General features: G+C 33.8%; 2 protein-coding genes across 6 annotated transcripts in view; both read right to left on the bottom strand.

Moving 5' to 3' along the window:
• Positions 1-752: 752 nt before the first annotated feature.
• Positions 753-8,062, bottom strand: LOC111380702 (squalene synthase-like). 2 transcript variants are annotated; one of them, XR_002700223.1, is made up of 13 exons: positions 7,783-8,062; positions 7,499-7,682; positions 6,831-6,873; positions 5,714-5,803; positions 5,278-5,353; positions 4,286-4,355; positions 3,983-4,126; positions 3,785-3,889; positions 3,509-3,655; positions 2,864-2,939; positions 2,294-2,382; positions 1,513-1,719; positions 753-1,008 (listed from the first exon to the last, which is right to left on the bottom strand). XR_002700223.1 is itself a non-coding variant. In XM_023004338.1 (12 exons), exons 1-12 carry the CDS (start codon positions 7,929-7,931, stop codon positions 1,618-1,620), a joined length of 1,275 nt encoding a protein of 424 aa, XP_022860106.1. In that variant the 5' UTR covers positions 7,932-8,062; the 3' UTR covers positions 753-1,617. The 2 variants fall into 2 exon arrangements, 1 of the variants encoding a protein (XP_022860106.1); XM_023004338.1 differs by having other exon boundaries at positions 753-1,719.
• A 3,175-nt stretch (positions 8,063-11,237) lies between these two features.
• The window catches only part of LOC111380678 (squalene synthase-like), a 32,393-nt gene continuing 23,080 nt past the window's right edge, over positions 11,238-20,550 (bottom strand). For 2 of the 4 annotated variants that reach the window (XM_023004308.1, XM_023004329.1), the window contains exons 10-14: positions 17,175-17,250; positions 16,388-16,476; positions 12,058-12,151; positions 11,941-11,978; positions 11,238-11,476 (exon numbers count right to left, since the gene is read on the bottom strand). In XM_023004308.1, coding sequence (XP_022860076.1) covers positions 11,962-11,978; positions 12,058-12,151; positions 16,388-16,476; positions 17,175-17,250 — 276 coding nt within the window. In that variant the 3' untranslated portion in view covers positions 11,238-11,476; positions 11,941-11,961. Of the gene's footprint in view, positions 11,863-11,940; positions 11,979-12,057; positions 12,152-16,387; positions 16,477-17,174; positions 17,251-20,550 lie in introns of all 4 variants that reach the window. The other 2 variants (XM_023004314.1, XM_023004320.1) reach the window with 2 other exon arrangements.

Genomic DNA, 20,550 nt, shown 5'->3' with positions numbered 1-20,550 from the left:
TTTATTCACATGATAGATCGTGATAAAGCTCTAACATAAATATATCGGACCTCCTTAAAACTCATTAGAATCCAAATATTTTTTTTCTAGATCTGGATTGAAAGGGACAATAGAGCTTCACCACAAAACGAAACTTTTAGCAGTTGAATTCCAAAAACACCAGCGTCTCTATTAGTAACGTGATTGGACTTTGATAATAAATAACGCATGCAAGCGTGAAGTAGAACAAACTAAAAACAATCCTAAAAATACGTCAATACACCAAGAATATTGCAAATTTAAGAATTAATTACGAGTACTGAATAATTGATCTTATCAATAAACTCGTTGATTCAAAATGTGAATACCAAGAATGTATCAACGAATTGGAGCAAACCTCAAAATTTCCTTAATTTTTTATCAATAGACAAGGAGAAAGCATAAAACCCTTAAAAGAGTTTAAATAATATTAAATCCTAGAAAAAAAAAAACCTACGACAATATAAAGACAAAAATACACTCAAAAAATCATAATAATATATAAATGACGAACAATTAAAAGAAAATAAAGTAATAAAACATTTTACTCCATCTTCACCTTAAAATTTACCAACATTCCTACATTATATCTTTCTCCATAATTATCTAAGCATACAATTAAAAAAGTTAGTATCAGATCAACTAGAGCTGCCTAGATAAATTTTGGTTTGGTAATGCCTCAACAATTTTATCAGTCATGTCAACATTGCAAAAACAAAAATGAAAAAGAAAAGGAAAAAAAGAGCAGATGTAATAAATTTAAAAATATAATAATAGCATAAAATGAAGTTCAATATTAGCCGTCGATACTACAACGTGTTCACAATCTGGCGTAAAGTCAAATAGAATGGACTAATGTGCGAATACACAAGCTTCTGTAAGAGTTTGTACATTCACTTGGACACTTAAATGCAGAAAGATTCAAACATCAGCATTTAATAATTCTAGGAATTAGCTGATAAGAAGGCGCTTTTGAAACTGAAACTAATCCTGCAAGAACAACAAAGTATCAGCAAAAGGAGACAGAAAACCATTTGTAAAGCAGTTACCAATGCTGTTTTGATCCTAGATTCAACTGAGGAAATTAAGGTGAAACTATTCCGGCACTAGACATAATTACAAAAAATATTTGTCAGTTAATAACACCCTTCAATTTCAAAGGAAAATGTACAAACAAAAGTAAAGACATTTGCAAACTTCACATGTATATCTTTTGGTTATTTGTGGTACTCAACTACATTTATAAAAATTTTATTGACATTTGTTTTGAAAGATAACGCAATTTCATTTTCCCCTTTTATTTTTTCTCAATAAAATCTCATATTCAAACAGGACAAAAATCATTTGTGAAAAATTTGCATATAAAATACAGTCATGACAGGCAGAATAGTGTCCAGTATGATGAAGATGAGAAAAATCTGTAACATTACATATAGAATGAGAAAATTTCGACTGAATTGAGAGAGTGAGAGAAATGCCTAGTCAAACACTTACCTCGTGGAATTGTTTCTGGGATCACTTCTTATTATGAATTGTGTCCTGGAGGAACAACAAGTTAGTAAAACATTGAAAAAATAAAATGGTAGGAACTCTATGAAGCTAACCGCCTTCTGTTTTAACAGTTTTGAGTCCCTCTAAAGTTTTCAAGATTGATTCTAATCTGTCCCTCGTTTTTGCAGCATTGGGATCACTGTCATCAATCTACATATAATGTAGAAAACATAAGAGTGGGAATTGAAGGCGACTTTTTTGAATATCAAGAGCAGAAAAGTCACTGAACAATACAAAGTGAAATAACTTGATTGAGGATCCGTCCGCGGGGACCCAAGTGCTACAAAAATGAAATGGCAGTGGAACCAAGTTGCTCACTTATGCAAAGGTTAGGGACTTCTGGTGCCTTTCCAAAAATATTACGTTAAATAGGTGACCGAAAGATAAGGGAAGGAAAGTTAAGAGTTTCGGTTGGTGTATGTAAAGGCAGCCACATCTTAGGAAAGTTCTTAAGTCAGTTTCAGTGTCATTCTTTGGTTCCAGCTTTCCGCGCTACACTAACATCACTAGAGAAAGCCCTTCTCATAGTCTTGATGAGAGACCAACTTCAAAAAGTGTTTATTTGATGCAGTAATAGCTACTGTTATGATGCATGATATCTTGGCATTAGGGTAACAAGTTTTGCGAATGACAAGAACACGAAACTTCAAAATTAGTCAAGTAGCATGAGAGTTGTGTCTGTGCAGCAAAACTTGCTTGATTTGTGTGCAATGAATCATCATACCTTAGATTTCAGCATGCAAGTGCATTTATGAAAATGCCGATGGAAATCTGAGATTGTTTTGGTCCCTTCAACAAGTTCAGGAGTAAGACCTGTTTATGGATACCACAAAATAAGAAATAATTTGTTGTTATGTCCTGTAGATCGTACAACAAATTGAAAATAAAATATAACAGAGTAGTGCAAGATTCATAATATTATGTGCTATGCACAAAAACCTCATTTTGCACATAAAAGGAGGCGGAAGGGTAATTTCCCTATCCTTAGCAAAAAGAATATAGAAAGTTTATCAGCTCATAAGATTTTCATCCTTTAAGGTCCAATAACAGACAAGAACCCACATATTGAGTTTAAAAGTCCTGAAAGGGCAAAGATGCTCATTAATAATTGCAGACAAACCTAACTATTGTATTGCTTTTATTTTATCAGTCACAGGATATGAGGTACTTCTTAATTATAGACTTCTAAAGGACATAAAAAAAGATACACCTATGAGAAGAAAATTAAGAACGGTTTCCATCAAATGGAAGATTTTGCAAAGAAGAAGACTGAGTGAAGAAATATTAGTTATACCATGTGTCAATGTCTCAACGCCTCTAAAGACTTGAATGTTGTTGTAGCACCAAGCTAATATCCAAATAGCTGCAGCCTGGCAGAAACCAAATCAGATGCTTATTTTGATATGGTATATAAAGAGGTTGATGCATGATTAGAACCAGTTATGGATCAGGAAACAAATTATGCAGAACCAGCGCTGGAAAGAATGCTGACATGTCCTAAAAGTTCTTCCATCACCAAAAAGAGCGATTATAGCTGTATCAGATGTAACATACAGAATGACATGTGGGAGTCTTCAGATATTCTCTTGTGCTGCCCAATGTGCTCCCTAGCTAAAAGCTTTCTAAGAATAGTTCTAACATCATGCAATCTCCCCCATCTTTTAAGTCTTACAGTGACTACACCATTGGTAACAATAAAGGATCCTAGATTTCCTTTCATACTTGTTGACACTGAATGGTCCTTAAGACACCGTAAAAGCAAATTAAATGTTGCGATCTCGTGACAAGAAATAGCTTCAGACTAAATTCGTTTAATTTTTTTGCTCTCATCATGACAACCATCATCATATATGAAATGCTTTTTGAATAGAATCTTTAACCAAGAGCGTACACTAAGAAAGGTCTAAAACATCTTAATATCACTTAAAACTGAATATACCTGCACTCCTGCAAAACTCCGAAAGATAACTGGATCTCGCACAGCAGAAATGTCCTTTAGGCAATCTTCAGCATGTATCAACGCATTTGTGACCATGTCATTCAGGCAGTGTAGTGCCTGGATGGAGTTCTTCTCATATTTTAAGTCCTAAGGTGCGTAAAACCAAAGATGACTGTCAACAACGCAACTTGCCCTCCTTGATTTAGCAGGAAATCTATATCGCAACTCAATCACCAGTAAACTAGATTTAAATTGAAGCATGGAAAAGAAATGTACCTCAAGTCTATCAGTATACTTGCTCCAAATTTGCCGAGGCCATAGTATTCGTGGTTTCGGTGTCTCATTGATATCCTCCAGATAGTCTAGGATAACGTCGGCTTTCTTCAATAATTTCAAAGGAACAAGGAATTTCTATCAAATCATGAGTTCAAAGATGTCACTGGTATCAATCGCTACACATAATGTAATCAGTACCTGAAGAAATACAGATGATGCGTGAAAGAAAGTACCAGGCGGCAAATCTTCTCTTCCAGAAGCTTGGAATAGCTTTGACAACCCTAATCCAACAAGTCCGGCTACATAGTGGCAGTATTCATCATAATCATCAATTGTTTCTATCTGGATTGACAAAGAAGCTGTGTCACTATCCCAACGATTGGACTTGAGTCAAACAAAATTAAGATAAAAATGGAAAAGATTACTAATCAACCATTTTAAATATATTGATAATGTCAGAGCATTACTGAACTACCTCCTGCTTGATGTTTTTAAACATACCTCCTTGCAAATAAACTTTGCCATTCCAGCACCCATCTTCTTAATAACATCCTCAATAACCTCCTGATAACTATAAAAAAGGAGAGTTATGTGGCATGCACAAAAGAATGCATATTTTATACATTGAACTAATTATAGGGTAATGTGACTTCTGCCACCATAATACCAGTTCTCAGAAGCAAAACAAATTTGAAAGATAAATGTTGTTTTTTAACTGAATTGTCCCATATTTTCACTTCTGAACTCTCCAAACATTGTTCATTCCAAATGATGAGAAATTTTTATATTGGCCAACTCACATTTAAAGCAGAGGTACATGAAGTTTTAGATGTCAAAAGTGATTAACATGGGGTAGCAGATACCATGCGTCATGAAGAATTCAACCAAAAGCAACATAGTTGCCTTACATACTAGAATCAACTGAATTCAGATATCCATCATCCAAACTTACCAATCACATAATAACAACTAGGAAAATAGAGTGTGATAAAATCTCCATGATCGGCTCAGGATGCTCATAAGACATCATCAGAAAGATGCCTAGACGTTTCTTAGGATAACACTTGATAATCAAGAGAGAAGGAAACTGAAAGCCGTTCTCTTTTGCTTTTGCCTCGAATAGGAATTTTGTCAAGATTTCTGTTCCCCTTTGTGACCATAGAAACTTTTTGAAAATTTTTTTACGGAGATCCTCAGATCCATTTGTTCAACTTCCCACCAACAATCTCACAAAGTATCCATAACTCAGGCGCTCAATGGTAACGTGTTGGGGTAGTCTAAGTATCGTTAATTTTACAAAGATCGTAAGATTTTAACAAGTTGACGCATGTCAATCAAGTTTCTTGAAAGTTTCAGAATAATTGTATATCATTGTGTATTAGCTCTAGAAAATATGAAACATTGGAGCTGATCAAATTGTAAATTAGTAAGTACATGATTCAAATCAAATTTGAAATCATCACGGAATAAATAATTGTTTATTAAGGGAAAACCTGGGTCCAAGATCCATAAAAGCAGTGGAAACATGATGGAACCTGTTCAGGACAACTCTGTAGTTCTTGGTACCACCTTTAAGAAAAATACAAGAAGGATCAGGCAGCAAGTCTTAGAGTATTCATACATTAGAGAAACAGAACTTTTTAAACACACAAACTCCCCCATCCTCAAAAGAAAAGCAGCAATCTAAGATTCAATGTCTGCGCAGCAATCAAAGATTCAATGTCTGCTAACGGACTTCAATTTCCATAAGAAGAAGATGCACAAGGGTCGAAAATGATGGAAATCAGAAAAGAGTATTCTGTTACCTCATCAAATGTGATGGAACAAACTTCACTTATGGATTATCAAGTCACAACACATTCTTCAACGTGCAAAGTCCAATAAGCAGAAAGAGTGTCAAACATAGAGGAATAAATATTTAAAACTCACATGCAAAAAGCAATTCACGATCATATATGTGATGGTGAAAGTCCATCAGAATAGGTACTCGAATCTCGGTGGCTATGCTTGTATCATCCTCTGTCGAAAGGAATGAAATTAATGTGAATAATGACAGCAAGGTCAAGTACTTCAGGTAAAAAATAATAGTTTGGAATACCATTAGAGTGTGAGTGTAACCTAATTCTTATTATGTTCATGTCAAGCCAAGCCAAGCTCTCAATTAACATTCCCCCTTCCCTTTTTCCAGCTCCATGACCTCCACCTGTCTACTATCCCATGCCCCACTGTCCCCACCCTGCCCTAATGGCTAATTTAGTGCATGATTGGCAAAGCTTAAATTATAATTTAAGTTTGTCAAACATCATTTCTAACTACACATTCCACAATGACCCACAACTTCTATCCACTTTTAAACAGACATTCCATATGACTCTTCATTATTTTATATATTTTTTAAATTTTGGTCATTTATATGTTATTAAAGTTTTTATAATTTGTATAAATTATGGGTAGACATGTTAGTTTCCACGCACTGATGAACACGTGCTTGAATGAAGCTTTTGTATCATTCATTACTTTCAAAAATAAAATTAGGCGTAAGACAGGTAACGTAATTTGTTTATGCTCTGTTTGTGCCAGCTTCTTGAATCAGAAGAATAAGCAAGCATAATTCAATTTGCTTACTGCGATAGTGTTTCCATTTAATTTTATTTGAAATCGTAGTCTTTCACAATCTTTACCTCTGTTTAATTTCCAGATACGGCAAGAAGTTGAGGACAAGCAAGGATCCACAAGTAAGACGAAATGCCTACTTGCTGTTGAAGCAAAAGTATCACTGTCGTAGAGAGGAAATACGAAGCTGGATACACTCAACAACGACACGATCTTACCAAAACTTAATTTTCTTAATCTTGAGGACATTATCATATATAAGTAAAACTAATATCACTTATGACTAATAATTAAACTATGTCAAATGACCTTTATGAAGTTGGCAATTGTCTGCATACGCAGTCATGCAGTTACATTCTTTTAGAGGAATCATTCGTGCAGTTTTATATAATTAACAGATGAAATAAAGAAACTCAATATAGTTAAAACATACCAATGTGGTCAAGTGTATGAAGGTACAAATAGAGAACGCATACCTGCAAAGTATAAGAAATTTTACACAATAATCATTCTTCGCAGAAAGGAATATAAGAAGGCGCGAAATTGATATTACAATACTACTCAAGTCTGCAGAAAAATTGCAACTTGGCAGAAAACATGTGGACAATTTACTAAGCAGTGAAACTCAATGCACCTTTTGGATTTCAAGGAGATTGACAGAGTCTGTATCAATTTTTTAAGATAAGGGACAACTTTGGCTGCTCATCCATGCTACCCAGCATGTTAGTTTGCCTGCTGAAGCCACCACCATTCGTACTCTCTGTTTTCTAGGCAGTTCAAATTACACTGGTGCACTGGGTTTGTCGGTGACAATGGTGGCAGTTTCATGGATTAATTATGTTGAAAGTTAGAGGGTAGGGTGGCGTCAAAAAGTAAGAGCTCAAATGTTTGTGAACTTTTTACAAAAGTCGAAGGTGCAAATATACAGATTTTTTTTAAACATTCAAATACACAATAAGTCTTTTTCGAATCCAGTTAAATTTTCTCTCTTTTCCTAAATGCAGTCAAACGTAACTCAACAACAAAGCATCTAACTAAGCACACGATGACACGAAACATAACTCGAACACACAAAATTTAGTATACTTTAACGTAACTCACAGCATTACGAAGATCTAGATCGAATTGATGAAGGATAAGGGCAATGATTGTGAAATCGTTGCGAATAGTCTTGTAGCAAAATTTCCAGTGAGGACCCGGAGGTATTTGCTTCTCTGCATGTCTCACCGCCATATTCATCTCCTTCATCCCGCTGAAAACATGTTGAGGAATTCTCGATTTCTCCCTGAAATTTCCGAATTCCCCAACAAAAGAAGACCAAAATATTTAAGTAATGGACACAAAAGACTGACACGAACTGAAACTTGCGTACAGATTCTACTCACCAGTTGACAACAATTACTTCTGGATTTTTATGGGACAAGGCAGAAACCAATCCGAGAGAGCTCGAGGAGAAGTATGGGACCCCCGTTGCCAAAAATCTAGGGGTGGCGCTCGACGGGATGCTCCCCGGTAAAAATTTCAAGGTGCTCATTAGCTACAGTCAACAACTTGGTCTCCTAACTACTGGATATATGTCGTATTACCTACTGTGAAGCATTTGGCATAAAAGCTGAAACTTAGAACGCTTTCGACCACTGCTATTCATTACATTGTTTATTGATACGACATTTTGAGATTGATGATTGTAATATTAATGAGCGTTGAAACTATTAAATTCTATAATTTTCTACGATGTTAGATGGGTTTTTACGGCAAGATTTTGATTAATCAATAGCTCCAGAGCTGAATTCCACGATTTTGGGGATTGCCTTATGTATTGATCGGCAGCGAATGCGGCTGTATTGCTGGAATTGCACATTGGGTCTGCAGCTGGCCGTAGGGTTCTCGTTGTCGTCCATAGCCGGTGCCGCAAGCAAAGCATTGTAGTTCGCGGACGTAGAGTTATGCATATAATATTGTATGTATGAATTTTTAAGGTTCGCATAGCCCGCGTTTGTTTTCCATTATTTACAATAAAATAAAAAATATAATCGTTATCCATTATATGAAGTCACCATATTTGAAAATCTATGTCTTGTGTGGGACTCGTAACGACTATATCAAGACTAATGTTGTATTGCATAAAAAAATATCACATAAGCAAAATAGATGATACTTTAAAAATAATTTCCGTTGCAACCTAATTAAAAACATTGGGTCTGCAGCTGGCCGTAGGGTTCTCGTTGTCGTCCATAGCCGGTGCCGCAAGCAAAGCATTGTAGTTCGCGGACGTAGAGTTATGCATATAATATTGTATGTATGAATTTTTAAGGTTCGCATAGCCAGCGTTTGTTTTCCATTATTTAGAATAAAATAAAAAATATAATCGTTATCCATTATATGAAGTCACCATATTTGAAAATCTATGTCTTGTGTGGGACTCGTAACGACTATATCAATACTAATGTTGTATTGCATAAAAAAATATCACATAAGCAAAATAGATGATACTTTAAAAATAATTTCCGTTGCAACCTAATTAAAACTCCTATCTAGTAAACGACACAGTAAAAAAATTAGACCTTATAAAGAGGTCCGTTTAGAAATAGATTCCATTAAATGTGGGAAGCAGCAAAATTTAAGTTTTCTCCCATCCATTTTTTCATTTTTTCTCTTTTGTTTAATATTTTTTTTTTTCATAATACTGTATATTAAGTTATAGATAGAACTTATTGAAAATGAAATTTGGATTTAATCATCTATTCATTAGACATTAAAATCACGTAAATCATTTATTAAGTTATTTGCATGCCATCTATATTACAATTGATATAATTCATTAAAAGATGCTCTAACGAGTAACAAGTTTGGGCAAGCTTTTCTATCTGATCAATCATCAAATCATGTAAAATATGGATTTTTTTTTCTATTTATCTTTTGTTTAAAAACTCTAGAAAATCATGACATTTCGATTAGAAAAAATGTTATAGGAGAATGTGATACCTTACCTTACTGTCACATTGACTATTGATATGTTAGCAATGCTTACAAATAAATAGTGTTACTCCCCCAATCAACTATTCAAGACTTGAAAAGTCACACACAAAGATATTCCAAGTCAAGAAGGGACTTGGAGAAAATGGATAACAAGGTACTAACACGGAGTTAAAATGGAAAGTATGTAAATAATACAATATGGATAACCATTTTAATTTGAAAAGATATCACAAGAAATAGAAGATTAAAGAAGGTTGCATTCCACTTCAATGCCAAATGGGGAGCTTTAAAAAAATAAAAATAAAAATACAAAGGTATACTGAAATTCGAGAACACATTTTCAAAAAATATTCCCTATTTTACTTTCGGGAACTTCTATCTAACTCGATTATTTTCTTGTAGTTGTTATACATCAGAAGAAGCCTATTTTGTCACTCAAAACTTTGGCAACAACCAAAAATTCCCTAGACAAATTAGGGTGATCAAAAACTTCAAGGAGTGGATGTGATGGTTATTTGGGGTTCAAAAATTCTTTCAATTTTTACTCCATTAAAGTTCATGCATTACATAAATGAATATACTTGGACTTGGGGGATTATTGTTGCGTGTTGTCACACCTGGGCAACCTACCTGAGACAATGGCCCACTCCTGACGATTCACGTGGCATTCCTGCCGAGGTGGCATACAATACCGAGGTGGGGCTACATCCGAAGTACTGAGCCGAAGTCCATCTGCCGATGCTCCTCTTTGTCCGAGGTCCATTGACCGAGGCCTTCAAACCAAAGCCCGGCTGCTGAAACCTGCTGAGAGCAGCTGAGGCCCTCAAGTGGAAGTATCATGACAAATGGCCGAAGCCCCGAAGCTGATGCGCGAGCCTCTGAACCACAAGGAAACATCCTCCATGGTCACTTTTCCCAAGAGATCGCCTGCACAAATCTTATTCGAATGATTGATGGAACGTTTGTCGTAAGCATAAAGGTCAAGTCTTGTCATTGGCATGAAGGCCCTGCACAAGCAATAAATGCGCCGTAAGCTAGCAAGTCAAGTCTTATGCCTAAGAACAGACATTTGAACTAAGGAGATGAGGCCACGTGCCACTTCATCCATGGGCTCCCATTCCATATGTATCACTATAAATACCCCCATTGTATAAGCTAAAAGGCTAATGCAAGAATCAATACTAAAGACTATATTTTACTCAACTCTCTCTCACGTGCTTGCAATACACAAATCGAATCTATACACTTTTACATATACCTTTACAAGCACCGTCGGATTCCGAACGTCACCGTCCTGCGTCGTTGGGCTACTCTCACGCCCCTTTGAACCGCTCGTTTTAGACCGTCCATGTGTCTTAGCATGTTGGACATTCGCCCACGCAAGCACGGGTGGGACCGACATCTGTTGGCGCACTTTTTGAGGTCAACAATGGTAATGTAACATTTTGTCATCCGACCTCACTTGTGTTTCACTTTGGTCATTGAAACTTTTTTTGTTCTAAAAAAGTCGCTGAACCGCTTTTTCGTGTGGGAAGAGAATGACTAGAAAAAGAAAAAACCCTTCTTATTATCTTGTTGAGGGATAGTTTCTAAAGCGTTTATTTCTTGCAATTCATTAACTGTCTCTTCTCTCTCCCCACCGTCGAATTCTTACTTTCTTCTAAATGAACCACTAACAATAATTGCATCCAGCAACTTCGTAGAATGCATCTCAAACACATTGTGGCCGTCGATTAGAAATAAATTTGAAAAAAGTAGATGACCATCGATACCAAGGAGAGTTCAAATAATTATAAAAATATAATATTAGCATTAAAATGAAGTTCAATATTAGCTGTCAACACTACAATTCGTCACAAACTGACAAAGTTAAATAGAATGGACTAATTGTGAAAACTTTTATTTATAACATAAAATACAAACCGGGATTAAAAGTAATAATAATAAAAATACAAATTACGAGCTCTGGGCTTATGGTGACTTAAGCATCATATAAGAGTTTGCAAATTCACTTGGACACTATATTATAATTATGTGAACATAAGAATGATTTAATTCTAGTGATTCGCTGATAAGAAGGTGTTTCTTTTGAAACTAAACCTGCAAGAACGACAGAGTATCAGCAAAAGGTGACAGAAAATCGTCTGTACAGCAGTTATCAATTCTGTTCTGATCCCTGATTCAACTGAGGAAATTAAGGTGAAACTACTTCAGTACTAGATAGAATTATGAGAAATATTTGTCAGTTAATAACACCCTTCAATTTCAAGAGAAAATGTACAAACAAAAGTGTAGAGGCATTTGCAAACTTTGACATGTATTTCTTTTGCTTTTTCGAGATACTCAACGAAGATGTTTCCATTTTATTTTCTACATAAAATCTCATATTCAGACAGGACAAAAATCTGTTGAGAAAAATTTGCATATTGTTTTATAGAGGTCATGGCAGGCAGAGTAGTTTCCAGTATGATGAAGATTAGAAGAATCTGCAACATTACAAATAGAATGAGAAAATTTCCACTGAATTGAGGGAGATAGAGAGAGACGCCTTGTAAAACACGTACCTAGTGGAATTGTTTCTGGGATCACTCCTGATTATGTACTGTGTACAGTTGGAATCCAAAAGTTAGTAAAACATTTTGGGAAAAAAATGGTAGGAACTCTACGAAGCTAACCCCCACCTTCCGTTTTAAAATTCTGGAGTCCCTCTAAAGTTTTCAAGATTGATTCTACTCTGTCCCTCGTTTTGTTAGCATTGGGGTCACTGTCATCAATCTGATATAATGCAGAAAACATAAAAGTGGTACTTGAAGGCAACTTTATTGATTATCAATAGCAGAAAAGTCACTGCGAACAATACAACGTGAAACAACTCAATTGTGGTTTTGTCGGTGTGATAACAAGTGCTACAAAATGAAATGGCAGTGGACCCAAGTGCTCACTTATTCAAAGGCTTGCAACTTCTGGTGCCTATCCTAAGATTAAATGTTGAAATGTAATATATAATAGGCGACCTAGAAATGTAAAAGGGAAAGGAAAGTTGAGAGTTTCAGTAGGTGTATGTAAAGGCAGCCACATCTTAGGAACGTGTTAAATCAGTTTCAGTGTCAATCTTTGATTCCAGCTTTTCTCACGATAGTAACATCACTGGGGAAGGCCCTTCGTATAGTCTTGATGAGAGATAAACTTCAAAAAGTGTAGGTTTAATGCAATTCAATCATTCAACTTCCTCTTCTTTCACTCCACTTTATTTTGAATTATTTTTAGTTTGACATTTTCTTCTAAATTTGCCACTAATCCTAGTCATACTACTTTTTCTAACTTGTACACCATGCATCTAGCAACCTTCTGAGAGTGCATCTACCCCATCTCAATGGATTTTCATGCAACTTATCCTCCACTGACACCACTTTAGCCAATCCAAAATTATGCTAGCACCCAAGTACCAAAGCTTTGTTTCTTAACAATCCAACGTTTCAAAGTTTTCATTGTTTTGCCTCCTTACCTTAAAGCCAAGATAGTTTTTACAATCTTCACTATCTTCATTTATTTTTATAAATGGGAACTAGTTTACTGTTTGTCAACTCATATGGCATCCATTTGGTTTGTGATTAATATTGTTAAATAATTTTGTCAACCAAGATACTCCAACTACTTTGAAACGCTTCGAAACCTCAGTACACGTCATCTGGTCCTAAAGCCTTGCCAAATTTCATCCTCATCGGGACTTTACATTCACCACCAAGGAAAGAAGAATTACATTCTTTTTAATTTATATGGATGGAATATGCTTTATTTGGCTGTAATAGTTACTGTTATGATACATCCTGATGAAAGTATTGGAGCAAGCCAGTGGGTAGTAGGTTAATAGATCATGCGTTGTTGTTGCTGAATTGTGGGCTAGGGCAGCAACAATTAAAGATATTATTATTATTATTATTTTTTTTTTGATATCCAGTATCCCAACTTACACTAGACTAAATTCTGAACCCCCAAGACCCTTGCCCCTAGAACCTTAGAGGGGGTAAATCGCGGGTTATGCCTCAACTGGATCACAGGTTTCCCCCACCGCCTGTACACTTCTGCGCACAAGAGATCCTCCTCCAAAATGATTGCTCTATACCAAATTAATCTGGCCGTAGGTTCCCACCAGGATTCGAACCTCCACCCTGCTACTGGAAGTAAGACAAATGTTGATTGATCCATCAGTTGAACTGTGCCCCGGGGGGCAATTAAAGATAATATTATTGGGCTGATTGTTTGGGATTTTATTAGAATTTTGGCAACTTATTGAAATGATTAGGCTGGTTATTTGGGCAGCATTATTGATTTTTGGGAAAATTTGATATGAGATTAATTATGACACATTTCAAAAAAAAGAAAATAAGTTTCAAATTTCAAAAATCAGATTTTTATTAAAAATTATTTATAATTTAATCAATTATTTTAGTAATTAAATATATTTAAGTCATATATTTATATAATTTGATCACAAATTAATGATTTAATTTATCACTTATTATTTTTTTGTCACAAATCAAAAATTTTATGTCAGAAATTAATTTACGATCATAATTCAAAAATTTTATAGATCACAATTTGTTCATCGATCACAAATCGAAAAATTATGAGTCACTATTTATTTATTAATCACAAATCGCATATGTTACAAGTCACAACTTATTACACAATCACAAATTATCAAATTATTGGTCATAAATTAACAATTTTTTAGGTTACACATTATTTTTCGATCACAATTTATCTTTTTCATTGGTCACATATTATTTATTGATTACAGATTAACCAATTTAATGGTCACAGTCAATCAAATAATTTGTGACCACCACCAACACTTACGATTCACAATCACAATTTTTAGGTCACGTATCTAATTGTGAGTCACAACTCTAAGTCACAGTCACAATTTTCAGGTCACGTATCCAATTGTGACTCACAACTGAGAGTCACGATCACAGTCACAATTTTCATTACCACCACAGTCGCCGCCACACACCAACACCAGTTGGGAGTCACTATCATTGTCCATAATCACCGCAACCACCCCAAATTATCGCACCACCGTCGCTGCAACACACCAACACCACACTCTTCCATAGATGGCCAACAAATTCACAACACCACACACCTCCACAGATTGCCACCGTCGTCGCCACACAAATCCACCAGATCGCCACCACACAAACACCAAATCGCCACCACACAAACACTATTACCATTACCCACACCACCACAAACCACCACAAAATCGTCACTTGTTTGCCACTGCACTAACCATCATCACCACTGACCACCATCACCGCCAACGCCAACGCCAACACCACCACAATCAACATCACGGCCAACAACACTACCTCCTGTACAAAAAATCACAACCACTATCTCAATCACACCACTATCACCACATTTACCAAAAAATCTCCAAATCTGATGTAGCTGCCACCACCACTTCATCTCTACCACCGCCTTGTGAACAATAACTATCACGCCTCCTCAAATTCACGACAGACAGCAGTTGAACAGCGGTGTCTCGACAGCACCTCTACGCACAGTGGCAATGGGCTGAATCGGTAAAGATCTCAAGTGGCGTCTCTCTAGCAGCGCTCATCGCTGCACACGAGTTGAGTCCGGCGACGAAGGCGCTTGCGGTGTCCATCGGAGCAGCTCCATCGCCGACTATCGAAGTTTGAAAATGAGAGAGGAACATAGAGGGGCGAGTAGGTCTAAAGAGAGAGAAGGAGGGAAATGAAAATAAATTAGGGTTGGATAATTTGGTATTATAACACTTAATTTAATATTAATTTTTAAATATATTAATTAATTTAAAAAATTATGATTTGTGAAAAACTAAGCATGGCATCTTATTTATGAAATAGGAATTTTTAATCCATTAGAATATGTAATTTCCACTTGATTTTTTTAGCATGTTTTATTGTAGTAATTTTGCATCATGTCATCCAATAGCTCCGACTCTTTTAGGTTTGATGTTATTTGGACTTTCTTTTGTTGGGCTAAAGTCATGTATGCTTTTGATTATTCATTTAGGCTGCGGATTGGATAGTGGATTTAGAAATGGGTTTGGTGGATGGGGTTTTGGAAATTTGGGCTTGTTATTTTGGGCTTGCAACGATGCTAAAATAATAAATCATTTTTTTTTTTTTTTTTTGCTAAGTGTGAGAGAGACATGAAAGTGCAGACCATTGAGTTTTGTTGCTCGGGTGATAAGCTAGAGTCTTGGATTCTCAGAGGAAAATATCTTTGAATTTTTTTGGTGTAGGTTGTTAGGTAGGATTTTTTTTCAACTGCAGCATCTTGGTCAGCGATATATTGCTGGAATCTTGGGCGGTGTATTGGCGTTAGGGCTTTTGTCGGAACATTAATTATATGTTCGACTGAATCCCCCCGACAAATAGAGCTCAATGTGTGTGTCATTACACTTCTTAAATTTCTTTTGGAAATTCTTCTTAGACAGTGAACTCTCTGGAGTGTTATTGGAGTGTTCTTAGAATGACTTGGGAATTGTTTTTTGGTTATTTCTGTACTATTTTATTCTTGATCTCTCATCGTCACTAGTTTTCATAGTTGATTGCTCTAATTTGAATTTCTTCTTCATAGACACAAGTATTGTCACCGTCGCAGTTCAAGATTGCAAATTGATGCTTTTAGCAGCATCAATTTAAGAGGGGTGTTAAAGATATGAAATATGGAAATATTGTCTAGAATAATCTTTTATTATGTTTTTCCAATTATATAGGACTATTTCCTTATTAGTTGATTGTATAATTATTACAAAATCTTTTCTTTCAGAGTTATTGCCTTTTTGAGTTATTTGTAACCCTATAAATAGGATCTTCTGTTTTGTAATATGGACAACAAGAGTTTATTATATACAATTTATAATTTTTTTAATACGCGAAACTTCAAATTTGGAAAGCATGAGAGTTGTGCTTCTGCAGTAAAACTTGCTTTATTTGTGTGAAAGGATCATACCTTAGATTTCAGTATGCAAGTGGATTTATAAAAATGCCGATAGAAATTCGAGATTGTTTTGGTCCCGTCAACAACTACAGGAATAAGACCTGGATTTCAGATACCACAAAATAAGACATAATTATTAAGTCCTGTCGATCGTACAACAAATTGAAAATAAAATATAACAGAGTAATGCAAGATACATAAGATAGAGGGTGTTTGAGAGGTATTTTTATGTGAAAATGCATTTTTGAATAGAAAATTGATGGAAAATGTGTGGTTGAAAAATAAGGAAATTTTTTTGATTTACGTGTAATATTATTTTAATACAGAATGTGTGATTGAAAATAAGGGAGAAAAAAATGTATTTTTAAAAAAATGGGTACCAAACAGGTCTATAATGTGCAATGCACAAAAACCTCATTTTGCACTTAAAAGGAGGTGAAAGTGTAACCTATTTATAATTCAGTTAGTTTTTCCTATCATAAGCAAAAAGAATATTAGAAAGTTTATCAGGCAATAAGATTTTCACCCTTTAAGGTCCAATCACGAACAAGATCACACATATTGAGTTTAGAAGTACTGAAAGGCCATAGATGCTCATTAATAATTGCAGACAAATATAAATCTTGTATTGCCATTATATTTTATCAGTCACTGGGTATAAGGTGCTTCTTAATTATATAATCAAATCTCTAAAGAACATATAAAAGATACACATAAGAGAAGAAAATTAAGAATGGTTTCCATCAAAATGGAAAGATTTTGCATTGAAGAAGAGTGCATAAAGAAATATTAATTATACCACGCGTCAATGTCTCAACGCCTCTAAAGACTTGAATGTTGTTGTAGCACCAAGCTAATATCCAAATAGTTGTAACCTAGCAGAAACCAAATTAGATGCTTATTTTGATATGTGATATATGATGCATGATTGGAACCAGTTATGGGTCAGGAAAACAAAATTAAGTAGAACCAACACTGGAAAGAATGTCGACATGTTTTAAAAGTTCCTCCATCACCAAAAAGTGCGATAGCTTATTTATAGCTATATCAGAAGTAACACATAAAATGACGCGTGGAATTCTTCAAATATTCTCTTTTGCTGTTCTAAGTGCTCAGTAGCTAAGAGCTCTCAAAGAAGAGTTCTACTAGAGATCCAATATCATAGGAGATAAATGATTATCTAGTTTTCGATTTTTATTTGCATTTTAGGAAACATGATTAGATTATGATTTAATAACTTTAATAGCATTTCTTTACTTAATTATGATTTTATTAAACTCTATATAAAGGGGGTCATGCGATGTAATCAAAACGGCCTTTGATTATGAAATGAATTAATATTCTCCCCCTCATTTATCTCTATCCTCTCCCATTTCTTCTCTCTTCTTCCCCTCATTTCTCTTCTTTTTCTTACTTTTCCCCTTCTCCTACAATTATCATATTACATCCGACGTTAATTTGATATCAGAGCGATTCTTTTTCCTTTGACCTACACATTAAATTCAAAATTCACCAACTATTTCCATCCAATCCAAATACATTGTACCCTTTCGACATCCATCCAAAACCTTATAATTATCTTTCACCTAAACACTGAACAGAAAAATGGGGCATCAGTAGGTTTTGGTCAATATTTGTTTTTAATTTAAAAAAAAAAAAAAACAACTACGCAGCTATAGTCGCTGTTGTCAATTTTAAAAAAGAAAAAAGAAGAAAGAAGAAAGAGAAGTGCCAAAAATAAAAATGTCGACTGGCGTATAATACTTGTATTCAATTCCTATTGCTGTTCTTTGCTATTGTTCCCAAACATATATACAAACCATCCAAAAACATAAGCCACTTCTACCTAAAAGCTCATTCTGCCCATTTATCCATCAACAACCCGTGGACCACTTACTAAACAAACCAAGCGTAATTATCGCATTTTTAAACTAAAAAAATATGAGCGAAAAATTGGACCCTACCACAATCATTGCCAAAGCTGCTCAATATCATTTCCAAAATAGGGGTTGAGTAGCAGATCCAAAAGAAAAGGGCTCAAGCTTTGGCTAGACCTAGCCCTCTAAACCAAGCCCAATCCAATCTCACCACACAAGCCTAACAATTACCCTAATCTGGCCCAACACACAGAAGCCCACCAGACTCACATCGCTCACGGGGTACTTTTAAGAATGGCCAGGTCAAATGGCCACTTCACCACTTTAATCCAAATTTTTTGCCAACCTTCACAATAGCCTTTTCTAGGTTAAAAGACAAAAATAACGTTAAGTTGTTTATAAAATTACAATGGCATAATTTTGTTTTAAAAGACAAATATACCCTTAAGTTATAAATTAAAAAATCAAACACTTTTCATTTCTTAATATTTAACTACTTTATTTAATTATTTTTTTAAAACACTTACTTCAATAAAAAAAAATTAACATTTAATTTAATTACTTCTTAAAATATTCACAAAACTTCAATAAAAAAAATTAATATTTAACTTAATTTCTTCTTAAATATTCAAAAAAATAAATAAAAATGAATCGAAAAAGTCTTCCATGCAGTCCGAATCTAGACTCGTGTAGTTTGTAACGGACCATGGTCCAGACCCCGCCCTGCTGGATTTTTATTTTATTTTATTTAGAGAACAATATTTGAATTTTATAATTTTTAAAAAAAATTCTAATCTAATTCGTTTCCCATAATTTATTTTTCATTTTTTTCTTCATTTAATTTTTTTGCTCATTCATGTATGTATTTTTTTCTTGAATTTAATTTATTTTTCATTAATTTAATTCAATTTATGTATTATTTAATTTTTATTTACTCTTTTTAATGTGCGAGGAAATGATTTTATTTCTTACATACTAATGCATGTAATTTGATTTGTTAAATTTTAAAATATAATAAATGTTGATAATTTCTTATAAATGTTTTTAATGTGTATTATTTTTGCAGAATGGAGTACCACCTAAATAATATCATGAGAGCTCATTTTGGGAAAAGTTACGTTGTATCGGTATTGGAAGGACTCAATGAGGAATATATAGTCATACTCCGTCGATCATTCCTATGGTCCTTCTATCCGTTCAAGGACATGCAATTTTTCGCCTAGATTATTGATTCCTTATTATTTTGACTTCGAAAGCCAGATGATGTCTATGAACCTTTGAATACAACTGTGACTAAATAATTAATTAAATAAACAAAATAATCAATGAAATATTTAAATAAGAAATTAAATTAAATATTAATTTTTGATTTCAGTAAGTCTTTAAATAAATAATTAAATAAAGTAATTATGATCATGTCTGATTACGATCCTATGAGCAAATTAGAAGACTGTACTCAATCTAGCACGTGAACTCCCACTAGACTCATGTCTCTATCTGATTACGATCCTGTGAACAAATTTTGTGTGTAATAGTAAGATCACGGTGAGTAACAATTACCTCGAGAATAATGTTTAGATGTGAAATATTGATAGGGCTTCGACTTACTGGGAATTAGAACTAGTAAATTTTCTATCTATTTTATGAAAGTAAAAAGTAGTATTGGTTATGTATATTGCTCATTTAATATTTAATTACTTTATTTAATCACTAATTTAAATAAAAAATTAATATTTATTTTAATTTCTTATTTAAATATTTTTTTAATTAATTGTCTTCATTAGTTATGTATATTATTTATTTATTTTTTAATCAATTGTCTTCATTAGCTATGTATATTATTTATTTTTTTAATTATTTATTTAATCACTTAATTAAATAAATTAAGTAAAAAGATTAATATTTAATTTAATTTCTTATTTAGATATTTCATTAATTAATTATCTTAATTGGCTATGTATATTATGCATTTAAAATTTAATTACTTTATTTATTTATTTATTTAATCACTTATTTAAATAAAAGAATTAATATTTATTTTAATTCTTATTTAAATATTTCATTAATTAATTATGTATATTCTTTATTTAATATCTAATTACTTTGTTTAGTTATTTATTTAATCACTCAATTAAATAAAAAATAATATTTAATTTACTTTCTTATTTAGATATTTCAGTAATTAATCATCTTAATTGGTTATGTCTATTATTAGTAATTAATATTTAATTACTTTATTTTAGTTGCTAATTTAAATAAAAACATTATATCATAATGTACAAGTGGCATAACATTATT

The sequence above is a fragment of the Olea europaea genome, chromosome 3 (genome assembly GCF_002742605.1).
Source record: "Olea europaea var. sylvestris chromosome 3, O_europaea_v1, whole genome shotgun sequence".
NCBI classification, from domain to species: domain Eukaryota; kingdom Viridiplantae; phylum Streptophyta; class Magnoliopsida; order Lamiales; family Oleaceae; genus Olea; species Olea europaea.
Note: the sequence above shows the minus strand (reverse complement) of the source record. Positions and strands in the feature narration are given on the sequence as shown.